This window comes from Nyctibius grandis, chromosome Z, assembly GCF_013368605.1.
Source record: "Nyctibius grandis isolate bNycGra1 chromosome Z, bNycGra1.pri, whole genome shotgun sequence".
NCBI classification, from domain to species: domain Eukaryota; kingdom Metazoa; phylum Chordata; class Aves; order Nyctibiiformes; family Nyctibiidae; genus Nyctibius; species Nyctibius grandis.
In genome coordinates this window covers 44,081,099-44,099,120 of record NC_090695.1, presented here as the reverse complement: position 1 = coordinate 44,099,120, position 18,022 = coordinate 44,081,099, and the positions used below count along the sequence as shown (strand labels likewise).

The window sequence follows — 18,022 nt, the reverse complement described above, 5'->3', positions numbered from 1 at the left end:
GTGCTGGAGCGAGTCCAAAGAAGGGCAACGAAGCTGGTGAAGGGTCTAGAGCACAAGTCTGATGAGGAGCGGCTGAGGGAACAGGGGTTGTTTAGTCTGGAGAAAAGGAGGCTGAGGGGAGACCTTATCGCTCCCTACAACTACCTGAAAGGAGGTTGTAGCAAGGAGGGTGTTGGTCTCTTCTCTCAGGTAACAAGTGATAGGATGAGAGGAAATGGCCTCAAGTTGTGCCAGAGGAGGTTGAGATTGGATATCAGGAAAAATTTCTTCACTGAAAGGGTTACCAAGCATTGGCACAGGCTGCCCAGAGAAGTGGTTGAGTCACCATCCCTGGAGGAATTTAAAAGATGTGTAGATGCGGTGCTTGGTGACATGGTTTAGTGGAGGACTTGGCAGTGTTAGGTTAACAGTGGGACTTGATGATCTTAAAGGTCCTTTCCAATCAAAATGATTCTATGATTGAATATGCACTTACTAAATTGAATTCAGAGGATACTTTAAGGAGTGAGTACATCTAGTTTAGGATTATATCTGTGTTTGTTTCACAGAATGACAGTCTGTGACCATTTGAAGTCTTAAAGTAAGATTCTAACTAGGGATAGTTAGTCACTGATGGTTTTGTTTTCTTTTGTTATACCTGTTCAAGCCCTTACTGTCCTCTGATATACACTCACAAATGCTCGCTGGACAAAAATACTTCCATGTAGTATGACAGTAGTGAATACTGCGAAGTGCAATCAAGGTAGACCTCAATACAATTCATAAAAAATTATAATGCCCCGTTACTACTATTTTCCCAGGTTTTCCCCTTTTCCCTCACAGATTGCTTTTGCAGTTCTAGTGGTGAGGTAAATAGTACTAAGCAAGGGTTCTTGTGTTTTATTGAACTGCCTTTCTTTTATTGAAACAAAGCTAAACTTTGAAGAACAATGGCTGCCAGGAAGACAACAGGAAAAGCACTTCAAGTTAAACACTATTTGTTATAGATCAACAGTATTCAAAGTGTGTATGTGACTAAACTATATCTGAGATGTTACGCATTTAGTTTCTTGGGGCAGGAATCTGATAAAATAGAGCTGTGAAATTTAACATTGGAGTCTGAGGACTGCCTGAGGATTGACTCCATGAAATTCAGTTACTCGAGTAATGTCGCATGTAGCTCAGATAAAATTTCTTGTCTGTTGTCAAAGAAATGGGTGATGGTAAGCAATGATGACCTTTTGATGTTGACCACCATTAAAAAATACAGCATAGTTAGTTATTAAAGCTGTGGCAAAAACCTCCATGGTCTCCACATGAATTTTTGTATTAGCTATGAAAATTATTCTGATGATATCATTCCAGTCTCCATTTGTCAGGTGTACATGAACGGAACCCTCTTATTGAGGAAAGCACAGAAGAACAGAAAGGCACTGTGAAGCTCCCGTTAAGCTCATTGGAACAAGGCTGTGGACTTGAGAGGTCTGGGATGACATTTATCTGCACAGTAGTCTGAGAATTCTTGTCTAGCAAAACACTTGATATGTGATTTAGTCAAGAGAAACTTATTAGTATCTTGCTGATGCAATTTAGGCAGCTGAAGAGCTACAAAAGCATGACGTAGGTCTCCTCAGATTTGCTCCAATGCTATCACCACACCGTGTTCTTCTGACATATTTGCCCAATGCATAGGGTTCCTGTTGCCCTATGCAGTTTGCTGTCCTGTGGAGCTGGTTACCTTCCCAACCTATCACTTCTATCATTTGTGTATGCGTGTTTTGGTGCACAGTGTGCAAAGCCCAAGGGCATCTCTCTTGTACTGTTTGGATTCTCATTGTCCCCAAAGATACCATACTGTGTTTTATTTTCCAGTGGTAAGAAAACAAATAGACTATTACATAAAGTGAAAAACTTTAGGGTGCATAAATGGTGAAAAGAAAATTTCAGAGGTAAGTTACGGACTTTCAGATTGTTTCCATACTGAAATAAGCAGCAAGCATAAGCAGAAGGTGAAACAGAGCTTGTCTTATACTTTGAATTTCTTGTATCTGTAGGTCCTAACTTTGTTTCCACAACAGATATGATACTGTTTTTAAAGTTGAAATAAATGTATGTATTTTGTGTGCTTGCCTTAGAGAATAAAAATAGAATTACTTACTCTCCGAAGTAGGAAATAATCATCTGATGCTACTTCAGATCAGGTTGTGCTGAATAGTATAGTTTTGACCTAGTTCTAATGAAATTGTCACCATAGTGGATCTTTTGAGTAGTGTTAAAAATAGTAGGGAATAATTCATTAAGTAGCTATAGAAACAAATTGCTAGTACATTGCCTTGCAAAAGGTAAATGTACTAGTTGAATCGTTATTTTTCAAGCTCAACATCTTTAGCAATTTAACGTGAGTTTTTGCAGATTTGGTGACTTTAACTATAATCTATTATAGTTCATACTATGGACTTCTGCAAAATCTGTTAAAATTAGAATTGTGAATCACTGTATATGAGTCTTTAGAAGAACCTTTCAAATATTTACGCTTGCAAGTAGAGGTTTTTCATGTTATGTAAATCCAGTAAAAGCAATTAGCAGAAACCAAAGAATCATTGTTTCAAAAATACAGTGTGTATGTTTAGCAATAAAACACCCAAAGAGAATTTGCTAGCTTTAAATCCCTGTCACAAAGCAAGAAAAGAAAATCCTTAAAACTTACTACTGGGATTCACAAGGCAGTAAGACAGAAATAAGTGCCCAGTGTCCATTGATTTGGTGAGTGTTAGTAATTTCTTTTGACTTGATATGTGAACCAAAATGGTTTGCTGTCCACCAGACCTCTTGTAAGCATATGTGGCAATATGCCACACATGTTCTTCATTCATCCCTTGCATGAACCTCTCACCTTCTCAGTAGTTTCCCTGTGCTTTTGTAGCAGTAGTATTTTCAGTCTGTTCCCTGTATTGCTTTTTTTCACCTGTCAATGTTGTTACGTGTAGTCTTCCTAAATATCTTCCTCTGTATTTTCTCTTTTTTTTTTTATTGTTTCTAAATTCTGTTTCTGGTTTCTAATATATCCTGTATGTTTCTATACTTTCACTTTATTTTTTGATCTGCTTTGTCATTGTTAGCTACACTTTTGATGTTTTTATACCCACTGCTGGTACCCTGGAAGAATCCATCAGATGTGCGTTTACCAGAAGAGGTGAGGGTAGGGTCTGAGAAAGAAAATTTCCTGCATCATAGGAATTAATTTGGACCTCTTGGAGGCTCAGCAAATACTTTCCGTTCTCTTCCCTTGCCACTGATATCAGGGATATCACCAGGCAACTCGCCAACCTGGTGAAGGCCACAGACTGCTACCCCCTGCTGATCTTCCAGACAGGTGGGGAAGAAGCTGCATCCCATAGTCTGAGGGGGATGAAGAAAGACTACAAGGCCCTAGGACGGTTGGTGAAAGAGTCTGGGGCACAAATTGTTTTCTCCTCCCTCCTTCCATTTTCAGGTGATGACGTGGGATGGAATAGTAGGATTCTCTCTATTAATGCCTGGCTACGAGACTGGTGCTACAGGCAGGGCTTTGGGTTCTTTGATAATGGCTGGTTTTATAAGACACCAGGCATGACGGTAATACATGGGAAAGGTTTATGTCGTAGGGGCAAAAGGGTTCTGGGACAGGAATTAGCAGGGCTCATTCGGAGAGCTTTAAACTAGATTCGAAGGGGGATGGGGTAGTAGCTGGGCTTGCACCACTGGGGCAACGCTCTAGTGTTGAGGTAGACCAGGAGGCCTCCCATCCCCCTGGGGTGAAATCAGTGTGCTCAGCTCGCTCCCTGAAATGCCTGTACACCAATGCACGCAGCATGGGGAATAAACAGGAGGAGTTGGAAATCCGTGTTCGGTCGGGGGGCTATGATCTAGTGGCAATTACAGAGACATGGTGGGACGCCTCACATGACTGGAATGTGGTCATGGATGGCTATGTCCTGTTCAGGAAAGACAGGCCACTAAGGAGAGGTGGTGGAGTTGCTCTTTATGTGAGTGAGCAGCTAGAATGTATTGAGTTCTGTCCAGGGGCGGACCAGGAGCGAGTTGAGAGTTTGTGGGTGCGAATTAAGGGGCAGGCTGGCAGGGGTGATACTGTTGTGGGTGTTTATTACAGGCCACCAGATCAGGATGAGGAGGGTGATGAGGCCTTCTACAGGCAGCTGAGAGCAGTCTCGCAATTACAGGGCCTGGTTGTCATGGGGGATTTCAACTACCCTGATATTTGCTGGGAGGCCTACTCAGCCAGCCATCCTCAGTCCAGGAGGTTCCTCCAGTGCATTGATGATAACTTTCTGATGCAAATGGTGGATGAGCCAACTAGGAGAGGGGCGCTGCTGGATCTTATCCTCACTAACAAGGAGGGTCTGGTTGAAGAGGTGAAGGTTGAGGGCAGCCTTGGTTGTAGTGACCATGAGATGGTAGAGTTCAGGATCTCATGTGGCAGGAACAGAATAGCTAGCAGAATCACAACCCTGAACTCCAGGAGGGCCAACTTTGGCCTTTTCAAGCAATTGCTAGGGGAAATCCCATGGGACAGGGTACTAGAAGGTAAGGGGGCCCAAGATAGTTGGTTAGCATTCAAGGACTGCTTCTTCCAAGCTCAAGATCAGAGCATCCCAGCAGGTAGGAAGTCAAGGAAGGGTACCAGGAGACCTGCATGGTTAAACAGGGAACTGCTGGGCAAACTCAAGTGGAAGAAGAGAGTGTACAGATCATGGAAGGAGGGGCTGGCCACTTGGGAGGAATATAAGTCTGTTGTCAGAGGATGTAGGGAGGCAACTAGGAAAGCTAAGGCCTCCTTGGAATTAAACCTTGCAAGAGAGGTCAAGGACAACAGAAAGGGCTTCTTCAAATACGTTGCAGGTAAAGCCAACACTAGAGGCAATGTAGGCCCACTGATGAATGAGGTGGGGGCCCTGGAGACAGAGGATAAAAAGAAGGCGGAGTTACTGAATGCCTTCTTTGCCTCTGTCTATACTGTTGGAGGCTGTCCTGAGGAGCCCCGGACCCCTGCGGCCCCAGAAGAAGTCAGGATAGAGGAGGAATCTGTCTTGGTAGATGAGGGCTGGGTCAGGGACCAATTAAACAATCTGGACGTGCATAAATCCATGGGCCCTGATGGGCTGCACCCGTGGGTGCTGAGGGAGCTGGCGGAAGTCATTGCTAGGCCACTCTCCATCATCTTTGCTAAGTCGTGGGCAACAGGAGAGGTGCCTGAGGACTGGAGGAAAGCGAATGTCACTCCAATCTTCAAAAAGGGCAAGAAGGAGGACCCGGGTAACTATAGACCGGTCAGCCTCACCTCCATCCCCGGAAAGGTGATGGAACAACTTGTCCTTGGTGCTGTCTCTAGGCACATCAAGGATAGGGGGATCATTAGGGGCACTCAGCATGGCTTCACCAAGGGGAAGTCATGCTTAACCAACTTGATAGCCTTTTATGAGGACATAACCCGGTGGATAGATGATGGTAAAGCTGTGGATGTGGTCTATCTCGATTTCAGTAAAGCATTTGACACAGTCTCCCACAGCATCCTCTCAGCTAAACTGAGGAAGTGTGGTCTGGATGATCGGGTAGTGAGGTGGATTGTGAACTGGCTGAAGGCAAGAAGCCAGAGAGTGGTGGTCAACGGGACAGAGTCCAGTTGGAGGCCTGTGTCTAGCGGAGTCCCTCAAGGGTCGGTACTGGGACCAGTTCTATTCAATATATTCATTAATGACTTGGACGAGGAAATAGAGTGCACTGTCAGCAAGTTCGCTGTTGACACAAAACTGGGAGGAATGGCTGACACACGGGAAGGCTGCGCAGCCATTCAGAGGGACCTGGACAGACTGGAGAGTTGGGTGGGGAGAAATTTAATGAAATATAACAAGGGCAAGTGTAGAGTCCTGCATCTGGGCAAGAACAACCCCATGTACCAGCACAAGTTGGGGACGGACCTGCTGGAGACCAGCGTAGGGGAAAGGGACCTGGGGGTCCTAGTGGACAACAGGATGACCATGAGCCAGCAGTGTGCCCTTGTGGCCAAGAAGGCCAATGGCATCGTGGGGTGTATTAGAAGGGGTGTGGTTAGCAGGTCACGAGAGGTTCTCCTCCCCTTCTACTCTGCCCTGGTGAGGCCGCATCTGGAATACTGTGTCCAGTTCTGGGCCCCTCAGTTCAAGAAGGACAGGGAACTGCTAGAGAGAGTCCAGCGCAGAGCCACGAAGATGATTAAGGGAGTGGAACATCTCCCTTATGAGGAGAGGCTGAGGGAGCTGGGTCTCTTTAGCTTAGAGAAGAGGAGACTGAGGGGTGACCTCATTAATGTTTATAAATATGTAAAGGGCAAGTGTCATGAGGATGGAGCCAGGCTCTTCTCAGTGACATCCCTTGACAGGACAAGGGGCAATGGGTGCAAGCTGGAACACAGGAGGTTCCACATAAATATGAGGAAAAACTTCTTTACTGTGAGGGTGACCGAACACTGGAACAGGCTGCCCAGAGAGGTTGTGGAGTCTCCTTCTCTGGAGACATTCAAAACCCGCCTGGACGCGTTCCTGTGTGATATGGTCTAGGCAATCCTGCTCCGGCAGGGGGATTGGACTAGATGATCTTTCGAGGTCCCTTCCAATCCCTAACATTCTGTGATTCTGTGATTCACTGGATGCTCCAAAGGTTGGGTGTTCATATTGTTTTTAAAAGCAATTTCTAGACTTCTCTGTGGTAAAGTCAAGAGCACATCAGGTAGGAAGAGATTATTCACTTCCCATATACATTACAGGGTGACTTAGCCACTTACAACTGCATCGCTTCCCTTTAAGATACTGTGCACAGTGTGGGTTGTAAACCAACACCACAATGTGGATTGCCTTAAGTAATAGCTGTGTGAGATGAGATCCCTTAATATGTACTGTGCGGGGTGTCAAGACCTTAATCTGAATGTAAACAGGTTACCAGTCAACCGCCTGGTTAAATCATGGCTTTTCAAAGCCTGAAAAAAGGAGAGGCAACAGTCTTTACTGTTGTCAGTAAGAGAGACAGTTGTCATAAGTAACATTTCACATTTATGTGACAACTTGCAGAATTTGGGTTGCAACTAGAACTTGTGGAGATTCATCACTGTTTTTACCCAATATGACACTAAGGGCTTTCCCTTCATTAAGAAATCTGGCCCCATGAAAGGGAAGTATTTTGTCATTGTTTACCTCCAACCAAGGGCTTTCTAGTTGCTGCATGATCACTGAGGGTACATGTTTAGTTTCCCTTCCATGGCTGTGATTTCTAACAGTTCAGATAATTAAATATAATTTTCCCTCAAGCTCTTGCCCCACTGTGTTAGCTATGCCAGTAGGTGTTTAATACCCCACTTCTGTTATTATTTAATGCACTGCTTTATTAGTCATATATGCCACGGCATTCTCATACATACATGAGAGTCCTTCAGGCTTTTGTTTCAGCATTTGCTATCACCTTTAACAACTCAGTTCCTACAGTTATACAGCCATGCATATACCTATGATCATGTGAGTTGAGTGAGCTGGACAGTTAGTACAGAAATGCAGATTCAAGTATTTTACCATGTAATAAGAGCTCCACGCTGTGACTCTGAGGACATCTTCAGAATATCACTAATTGTTAACAGGGAAGAAGGAGATTAATCCTAATGATGTCTGCGCGTTAAAGTTGATGTTTCATCTTTTGTGAAACTATTGCATGAATTATAGTGCGTTGGTCATCTAGTAATTTTTGTATGACTGTGTTCCATCTGAATTTGAAGTTTTTTGTGACTTCAGCTGAACAATTCCTTCATACCTGTCCATTAAAAATAATATTTTGCTTCTGTGTTCCACTTCTGAAACAGGTGCATTTCAGTGGAATTACTGTGTGATAAATATGAGTGCTTAGGGACACACAAGGGGAAAAGATCAGTGTACGAATCCAAGTTTTTACTACAGCAGTTTATTTCATTTGCTGGTATTGCCTCTAGCGATCAGAACATTCATTCTTTTATTTCATAAAGCTGTAGAGAATTCTTAGGGCATCATGTGTCTGTTTGAGCCTTTCAGAAGGACTAATACTGTCCTAAATGGAGACCTGCTATGCAGCTGACACTGATACAGAAAATGATGAACAACTGTCTATGTGATATCTGTGTAACAGTCATTTGGTGGGTGTGAGAAAACCAAATACTCGTAAGATACATAAGCACATCATTATTTAATAAACATTTTAGTACTGTTCATTGATTCTTTCTTCCCTTCATTTGTAAAAATGTACTTGAAGGTTCTAAAGCTATATTTGGGGGCAATTTCTATTGCAGAATGGTAGACTCTGCTTTTATGTATTCACAGTTTACACAGCCTTACTTGTGTAAGGTTTGCAGTAAGATAAAAACAGCAAATAAAAATGAAAGTCTGAAGATGAAGTACTAGCAGCAGAAGCATGCTAAGCCTATCTTACACCTTAGATATAGTCCCCAAATATAAAAGGAAGGTCTGAAGAAAGACGGGACGTCATATCTGCTGCATACCAAAGCACTGCATCCTATAGGAAAACTGAAGATTATGCAACAGACCTAGGGAAATTCAGAAAGGGAAGTGGGGTTATATAAAAGCAGTATACGGTATGTATTTCTTTCAGGATCCTTTTTCCATGCAGTGCTGAATATGTTTTTAATATCTGTATAATTTTTAAACCATATTTCCTATTAAGAAAAGTTTGCACAAGCTTTTCTTTATTTGATGACGTGCTTTTCTTTAGCCTTTGCTAAGGTTGGCTTTTAGCCATGTAGGAAATTGAGGGAGACAGCTAGGTAGGATTTGGGTGGGATAAGGATAAAAAGAACACAGTGCAGACTTCTTCCTACCTCACTGCAAAGATCTTAGGTTTACTATGTTTACTTTAGATTAAGATTAGATAGTTCTGGAAACTGGGAAACGTGCCTCAACTCTTCACTGGTCGTGTAGAGGCTCAGAAATGCAGACCTCTACAGAAATTCTGAAAACACAGCCAATACTTGTTTACACTTAGCTTTGTTCACGGCTTGTGTTTGTACACTGAAAACTGATTCCATTTACTGTGCTGCTGCTGCATGTTAGCAAAGAGGACACTTGTGTCAGTTATTCTGGCAGCTCTGTGAGGTAGGAAAAATCCTGCTACAGCAACTCTAACTTTTTGCGTATGTGGAGTTGAAAGACAAGCAAGTTGTATGCGTTTTCAAAAATGCAGAAAAAGGCTTTTCCCTTTCAAAGTTTGTTTTCCAGCACATGGTCAAAATTAGTGCTAGTTTGGGGTAGTCTCATCAGCCAGTTCGGAGTTTTGCAAAACAAACAAAAAAGCTCCAACCCCTAAAAACCACACTAAACCTCAACAACAGTATGGAGGGTAGCCCTATCCAATTCCAGGATAGCCAGGCTCCAAAGGACAGAGATATATCAAGTCTTATCAAATAGTTTGCCTAACTAGCCTTAGTCATAGACTTTGGTTAGGGTTTTATTTTCGTTTGCACCACCACTGTATGTGTATGAGAGAGAACATTTTGTAGAGCGTCATACCTATGAACTATCTTGACTTGGAGGAAAATACTTTTTTTTCATTAAACTTGAAAGCTTTAGGGTTGAAAAGATCTACATGTTTATGGTTACTGTCATACCTGGAAAAAGTCAGCCATGCATATCTGTTTTCCATGTGGGTGAACACAGTAAAAGCATTTGCATATGAAGTGTTGCTGGTAAGCCTGGCTTTTATAGCTGTGGTTACACTGAAATCACCCAACAAACTTACTGTTAAACAAAAACTTTGTGGAATTTCTTGGGGTTTGTCCTTTCCCTCTTGCCCTGTACTCTCATTCTCCCCATATAGATTTATTAGTCTATTAGTCACACTGTTTGCTGGCTAGGTGTTAACAAGTCATCTTTACTGGTTTTAGACTGACCGTTTTAGATAGTGCCAGTAATTACCTCTATCTCTACGTGTTTGGTTTTGTTTTAGAGATTTCTCTTGGAGTGTTTCTGGTGTGGTGCCGGGCCAATCCCTTCTCCTCAGCAGCGCGTTTCAGGGGCACTCTATTCCCCAGGGACTTCTATGTTCACAAGGTCTCGCAGGCAGACTCTCTCTAAGCACAGCGTTTCTTAGTGTGCTCGTGAATATTAATTCAGCATCTTGCTACGTCAGTTTTGCTTGCTGAGTTTGGGAAGAGTTATTAGGCAGTACTGATCAACAGAGCAATCTCATTCTTAACCTCGGAAAGGGAAACGAGTGTTATAGATGAATGAACGTTGGAGCTTTTCTACCTTTGTCTGCCCATGCCTTAATGCCTTCTCTTGATTAATCAGGCTATACACTAAACTTAGTTTAAAGTTACAGAAATTCATCTTATGGAATTATTCCTGAGAAAATGCTACTTTATCACTTGATTGCCTGCAACAAAAATCTGAACTGAAAGATGCTGGAAAACCATAGCTTATGGCTGGAGGAGGGTGTGTGTTTGAAGTGCTTGCCCCATGTTTCTTCACGTTGAGCGTGTTTCAAGACCTCATTCACTGAAAGTAAATTCAAATAAGTTTTGATGGTCTGTCTTTGTTAGGTGATGTAGCTCTGGGAAATTAATTAAGGCTGAATTTTGAGCTACCTGTTCATGGTGACGGGGTTTATATTTAACTTCTCAAATAAGGTTATGGGTTAAAACAACTCTAGTCTGTTTATTAAGGTTAGGACTCTCACTTCTTTGCCTGATTTCTGTATGGGAAAGGCATGTAGGAAAGTACAGAGCCAGTCAGTCTACTCCGTGATCCACTCCTGCTGTTTATTTTGAAATGTGAACAGACAGTACCTTTGAAACGTGCTCTCTGTCAGGGGCATCATTAGCACCTCCACAGCCTGGCAGCTTCCCTGAAGCTGGCCACAGGCTTGAACCTTGTCTTAGGTGATCTGAAGTGCGTTAATAAGTAGTTCTCTCTCAGCGCTGACTGGGAAACAAAAGGCTGCCTCCACTTGTGATCAGTGTGCAGATCACAAGCGTGCTGCAAGACGGTGGTGGTTTCACCTGACATCAAGGGCGGGCCAGTGCCAGCAGCTCATTACACGCGCATCGCCTCGGCAGTGCACCTTCTGCCTGTCGCTATAGCAATCCCCTGGAAAATTACCTCAGCAGCCACCAAAATTCATTTTTACAAAACTAATTACAGGTATAATTAACTTCTAAAACTTGGTCTGTACTGTAAATTTACTCAGACTGATGTGGTTTGGCTTTTTTTTTAAGTAATTTCATGCAATTTTCCCTTTTTTGTTCTTTGTATAATGCCTAGCTGAGTAGCTACTGTTTGGGTGAGAGGCCGTATAGCTACAGTGTGGCTCATCAAAGTGAGACACTTCTTAGCAGGTGATAAAAATAAACTCGGAGTGCGGTATCATTGAGACCTAAATGGCTTGTACAGTTGCCACTACCCATATAACTGAATTCCCCGTGGTAACTCTGGTGGTTACTTGCTTTTGGACTACCCCTCAGGACAGCTGCCAGGGTATTTCCAGTATCTTTATTGCTATTATGATTTTATATTTTGAAGTTAATAAACTGAGGAAACATCTGGTTTGGGCAGTTGTAGGCAACGCTCTTTTTTGTGGAAGTTCCATGTTTATGACAAGTCTTGTGGTTTGTTTGCAAGAGTGCATGCACAGCCGTTTCTAGTACACACCGAAAAGTTAGTTGCATTGCAAAGGCTGATTGCAGTACTTGTGTATACATTTTGAGTTAGGCACGTATCCTAAAATACCCTGTACATATATATCTCTTACATGCTTAAATTTTTTTGATTGTGCACGGGATTTGTTTGCCCAGGTGAGCAATACATTTGTCAGTACTTTGTTTAGGGCTGCATTAGATAAGTGCTTTAAAGCCATGGAGAATCGTTTTTTTAATAAGCAGGTATACAAAAACATCAGTAAAAATCTTCATTTTCTTTCACTCCTCACCCATCTGAATTCAGAGACTTGAGACATGTCACATAGCCCTGGCTTCATAAGTCCTCTTCTGGTTGCAGATAAGCCAGTGGAGGAAGTAACTCCACCCTGCTTTCCTGCTGGAGCTTAGGACTTCCCACACCCCAGGCTGTATCCATCAAAGCTTAATCTGAACAATTTCAATAGTGTTTCTTCACTGTTCCAAATAATTTTGACAGAAATGTGTTATCAAGCCACTGCACAAACAAAAGAGCTGGCAGCTGGGGATGGATAGAAGTGCAGCTAGAGTGGGGCTTGAGCCAACACAGGTGAAGGTGGAAAAGAATTGGCATTAGCTGGCATGTTTTGATGGTTTTATTTAAAGTTGCTGCTTGCTAAATTAATTTAAAAATAAATAAGTTGTTAGTTTAATAAGCTGTAGGATGCTTAAAGCCTATGCATGCAGCGCAGTATTCCCCTGGTGATCAGAGGATTTCTTTAAACCGTAGCTTTCATGTGTGGAAAAAAAGTTAAATTTCCAGCCCTTTTGGTATGAGGAAGATTTGAAAATATAAGTCTTTATTGTGGCAGTGTATTAAACTATCATAAACCCAATAAATGAAATTCTGAATTTTCAATGTTACAGGAACAGCTGTAATAGTAATATGTGAAAATTGTGTGTGCTTTTAGTATGTCGTTAAATATTAATGGTATTCCAGTTGTCTTTTCTTTTTATGTAAATAGTCACCCGTATTCATTTACATATTCCCTCTCAGCGTTTTGAAATAGTGAGTCAACCCAACAAATCAGTTATTCAGAAAAATCAGACTGTCACCCCACCCCTCCTAATGCAATGCAAAAATCTTTTCTTGTTCTTTGAGAAGAGAAAATGTCTTGGTTTTTGTCTGTGTAGTACTATGGAGACAGAACTATAGAGTTACACAATTAATACAGAAGTGATTATAATGTATTGAGCGTTAAGTGTGTTGATTTGCTCCCACTGGCATTTTAGGAAGATTGCACCGGACTGAAGAGGGACGATTCATTTTTGCATTATATCAAAAATCTTCAGATGTGATATAAAGCAGTGGGAACAATGGAGAAGAAAGATCCTGATGTCAATCCCAATGATACATGTTCTTACCCAAAGATAATAGATTTCTTTAATTACTTCTGTTACTTTGTTTTAGAGGTTACATGAATTTTAAGAGAGACTTAAGGAGTTTTTAATGATTTTTAGAGTATCTTGAAGGGAACTTCACACTGCTGCTGTAGGCAAATCTTTCAGTCTGGTTTTCAGAAACATGTTTAATCCCCTTGAATTTAAGATCAGAATGTGAAGTTACGTATCCTCATATGGTAACAGGAAGTGTAACTGATCTGCGGAACTGTTAGTCAGTAGCAGAAAATACCTACTCCTTTGCTTCAGAGCAACAATGCACAAACTTCATTAAAATCTGAATTCTGGCACAAGTAATTTTTCAACAGAAATGTCTCTGTTAAAAAAAAAAAAAAAAATCAAAGCCACAAGTCAAAACTTAAAAGAAAAAGATTTTTTTCTGCTTAAAAAGAATTTCATTGACTATTTGTTGTATGCTTACAGCATGAAAATAGCAATAATAAAAGATTTAAAAGTAAGGTAGTGCAACAAAGAACTGGGACATTTTCATTTAAATAAACGGATACAATAATATGTGTGTTTATTAAGTTTTAACTTAGAAGGAAAAGTGGTAGGGGCTAAACATCATTATTTGAAAAGAAAAAATGCAGGATGTATTCTAAATTGCTTTTGTTGGATTATAGATTCTGGTTATGATTTGTCAGTACCACAAAGCTTTTCTTTTTAAAGGATTTTGTGCATGCTGTCTGATTTTTTTTTTTTTTTTTTTTTCCCGTGAGGTACTTTTACTGGTTTTGACACTGCTTCCTTGATTCTGGGTTTGAATGTATAATTTAGGACACTTCTTGGAGACCTCATCATCCTTTGATCTGTTAAGTGAAGAAATCTAGGGAAAGGAATAGGACTCTGTAAGGATGCGTAAGGACTCTTCTATGGACTGTATAGGCTCTGTAAGGTGCTGTGGGTGAAATGAGTGAGAAGGTTGCTGTTTTTTAATTGAATGAGCAGAACTTGAGCAGAACTGAATGAGGTTGAGGAAAAGATAAATATTTTTTAAGGATAAATTAATGCTTCTGCTACTAATGACATGAGTAATTTGTGTTAGGACAAAAAAAATACTCATCTGCCTGTTTAATGGTTTTCAGTAACACAAATGAGATTTAACTAATAATACCCCTTGGCGTTATTGCCTTTCTAAAATCAGGCAGATGTGCATTGCAGCGTATCTTGGTAACATGTCCACTGTCCTGGTGGTGCAGAGGTTCAGTAACCAGGCTCACATTGGAGACCACAGCTGCAGCTTACCAAAGGAGTGCAACAAGACTATTGTGTAAATGGGCCACCTACCAATTTATTAAGTTAAAATTCTCCTTCTCTCTTGAATACCACTGTAGCATGTAATGACCCACAATGCTTCTTTGTGCCTTTCCAAAATACAGTTACAAAACAAAATCAAAATCAATTTTTTGGGAGGGAAAAAGAAGCTAGTTCAGGGTCTCTATCAGTTTCATATTGTGGTGGTTATGGATTTTGTTCACTTATACTTTTTTTTTTTTTCACCAACAAATTGGTGATGTGCTTGTCCATTCTGTTTTTTTTGTGTAAAACACGTGAGGGCAGATAACGTGCTCAGACTCCCAAGCCTTTTTCTTATTGGAAGAAACTAACCAGTGTTCTCAGAAGATATTTTCAGAGTAGCAAGCAGCTTCTGAATTATCTGAAATATATGGTTCAATACATCGTTCTAACTATGTGTAACTTTCTCACATTCAGTGTTTACTATCAGATTAATCTTTCATTAATAAAATCATAGTGAGGGAGATTTGATAATGGTTTTGGCTCTCTGCCAGACCTAATTCTTCTGTATTTTTACTGTAAGGTGGAAATCAAACTGCTTTGTTTCTGCCATTGTTCAGGATGACTTGCTCTCACTATTTCATTAAGAAATCATTCAGAGCATCTAGAAGTCATCTAATTATTTCCTCTGTGGGTTTATTTAAAAAGAGCACCTTCACTAATAACTACAAGGAAAAGAACATGTTCAGAGCTTAGTGATAATTCATCGTCATTCGATAAATGACAAGACCATTGCTTTGCTCCCCTAGAATGAATGAGGGCATCCGTAGGTTAATTTATCTTTTCAGTGACTAACTCTAGGTTGTTCTTGTGCTGGGAAGTAACCAAATGCCAAAGAATTTCATTTCCTGCAGCAGTCTTTCTCCCAGACATCTACCATGGGGAGAGCCCAAGCTGCCTGGTGCACTGATTTCATGAGATGTCCAGCTCCTGGACCCAAACAGGCTATCACACACACATTGGTACACTTCTTTTTTGAAGCATCTCTTTTATGAGAATTAATTAAAACCTCCAGTACACTGGTGCTTTATGGTTGAAACCCACTATTAAGCAATAGCAGAAGAGTTTTGTGTTGTAGATAATGAATGTTTACAAGCAATTTTATAGCAATTTCAGGTTATTTGCTAACCAACTGGGGTGTATTCCATGTACTGAAGGCTTATTAATTTAATCGGAAGTTCAGTGTGAATGCAGGACTTCCAGGTGCCAGAGATCCCACTAAATAATCGGTGTTGCCTTCTGATAACAAGATCCAGAGAGTTTTTTAATTGGTCAGTGAGTGGGTTTTTCCTTTTTTAAAAATTTTTTTTTTTTCAATCTCCAACCAGTGCCATTTCTCCTCCTATCATTTTGTAACTGATAATGATCTATTCTATACCAGTTCACTGTTGCTTGGGAGATTCATGTTTGTCTATCCATGTATCTGTGTAGACACTGCAGAACGAATATCAAGAAATATGTTATATACTCAAATAAAACTACGCAATTTTGTATTTCTCACCCATTTTATAATATTATCTGTCTCTAAATTGCCTAGAATTATGTAATTGAAAACAATCTTTGGTGAATTTACATATGAAAGCCAAGCAAACTTGTATGAAAAAAAAAAGAATAATTATGCTACCCTTCCATAGAATTTACTTGAGGCTATGAAAGTGTACAGGAAGGGAGGATGGAGCACATTTTTATACTTTATCCCCTCTTTTATGCCGATAATGCTATTTTTTCTATTGTACTCCTTCCTACCCCAGTGCTCAGTTCCATTCCCAAGTCTTCCTTTCTCTTTTCCTCAGTGAGATGAAGGTGTCACTGTCTTGCATTCCTGTTGTTTCTCCCTGTCTATAGCTATCTTAACGACTTGGACCGCATAGCAGATTCCACCTATCTGCCTACTCAGCAAGATGTACTCAGAGTTCGAGTCCCAACAACGGGGATTATTGAATATCCATTTGACTTACAAAGCGTCATTTTCAGGTAGAAAAAAAGTTTTTACACCCTCTTGCCTTGTTTCTTTTGTTTCCTTTTACATTACTAATACCATGTATAGCATATTTGTTAAAAGTGTGTAAAAAGCAATTATTCTAAAATTTGAGTTTGATCATAATATTTTCATATAATTATCTGCATATAATAAGGAGCTGACGTTAAAGATGTCAGAAGGATGAACGACAGTTAGGTTTGTCTTTTTCTGAAGGTAGTTATTACTGATAGAAAACCTGCAATTCATCTTTTCAATAATATATATCAAAGTTTCACTATGAATAATAATCTGAAAATACAGTCATGTGTCCTAGTAATTCCTGTAAATTATGGAATACAAAGTTACCACTTGTGTGGTTGATTTTTAGAGAGAAATTACTTCCCTTAGAGAGAAATCACTCTACTTGAGTGCAAGTACAGTTGTTTAAAAAATAACTCTGCAATTGCAAGTTAGACACCTGTGTTTAGTTATACTGAGACACAGATGAAGTGGGAATATTCTGTGAGCAAATCTGAGTTTCAATTTTGGCTATTAAAAATTTTAGTAGGTACATATTGCATTGTATTTGTCCTCTTAAAATGGGGCAGCTTTAACAAGTTGGGAATTTTGACTGGTAATCCGGAGGGAAAAAGGCAGACCACCGAGTCTGTTCTGGTCACATCTTTTGTCATTGTGTGTGTGCTTGTGTGTTTATCTGTTAACATTTTCATGGAGTTGATGTGGATGTTAATTTTACAGAATGGTGGATGTAGGAGGCCAACGATCAGAGAGAAGAAAATGGATACATTGCTTTGAGAACGTCACATCTATCATGTTCCTAGTAGCTCTTAGTGAATATGATCAAGTGCTTGTGGAGTCAGACAACGAGGTAAGCAAGCATCAGCAAAAAAGCACCGATTTTAAGAAAAAAATAACTTCACTTGTCCAGTCCCAGGTGTTTTCCAAATGTGTCTACCAGCAGTCATACCCAGCTGCATCCAATGGAGCGAGAAGCACTACAGGGATCAGGAGGGGAGGAGGGGATCAGTCCTCAAATATGGCAAAGCTGATCCGCTCTGTGGAGGCAGATTTGTGTCCAGTTCTGGGCCCCCCAGTTCAAGAAATACAAGGAACTACTGGAGAGAGTCCAGCAGAGGGCTACAAAGATGACTAGAGGACTGGAGCATCTCTCTTACGAGGAACGGCTGAGAGAGTTGGGTCTGTTTAGCCTGGAGAAGAGAAAACTGAGGGAGGATCTTATCAATGCTTACAAATACCTTAAGGATGGGTGTCAGGAGGAGGGGGGCCAGACTCTTCTCAGTGGTGCTCAGCGACAGGATAAGGGGCAATGGGCACAAACTGAAACATGGGAAGTTCCGTCTAAATATGATGAAAATCTTCTTTACTTTGAGGGTGACAGAGCACTGGAACAGGCTGCCCAGGGAGGTTGTGGAGTCTCCTTCTCTGGAGATATTCAAAACCCGCCTGGACGTGACCCTGTTCAACATGCTCTAGGTGAACCTGCTTTGGCAGGGGGTTGGACTAGATGATCTCCAGAGGTCCCTTCCAACGCTAACCATTCTGTGATGCTGTGAGGATTCAAAGAAACCTATCTTTCTTTGTTGAAGAGGAATACAGTTGAATATAGAGAA

At 40.9% G+C, this 18,022-nt stretch overlaps 1 protein-coding gene across 4 annotated transcripts in view; it reads left to right on the top strand.

The window, feature by feature from the left end:
- LOC137675843 (guanine nucleotide-binding protein G(q) subunit alpha) overlaps positions 1–18,022 on the top strand; it is a 137,841-nt gene that overhangs the window by 93,954 nt on the left and 25,865 nt on the right. For all 4 annotated transcript variants that reach the window (XM_068422079.1, XM_068422075.1, XM_068422076.1 and 1 more), the window contains exons 4-5: positions 16,256–16,384; positions 17,130–17,259. In XM_068422079.1, coding sequence (XP_068278180.1) covers positions 16,256–16,384; positions 17,130–17,259 — 259 coding nt within the window. The remainder of the gene's footprint in view (positions 1–16,255; positions 16,385–17,129; positions 17,260–18,022) is intronic.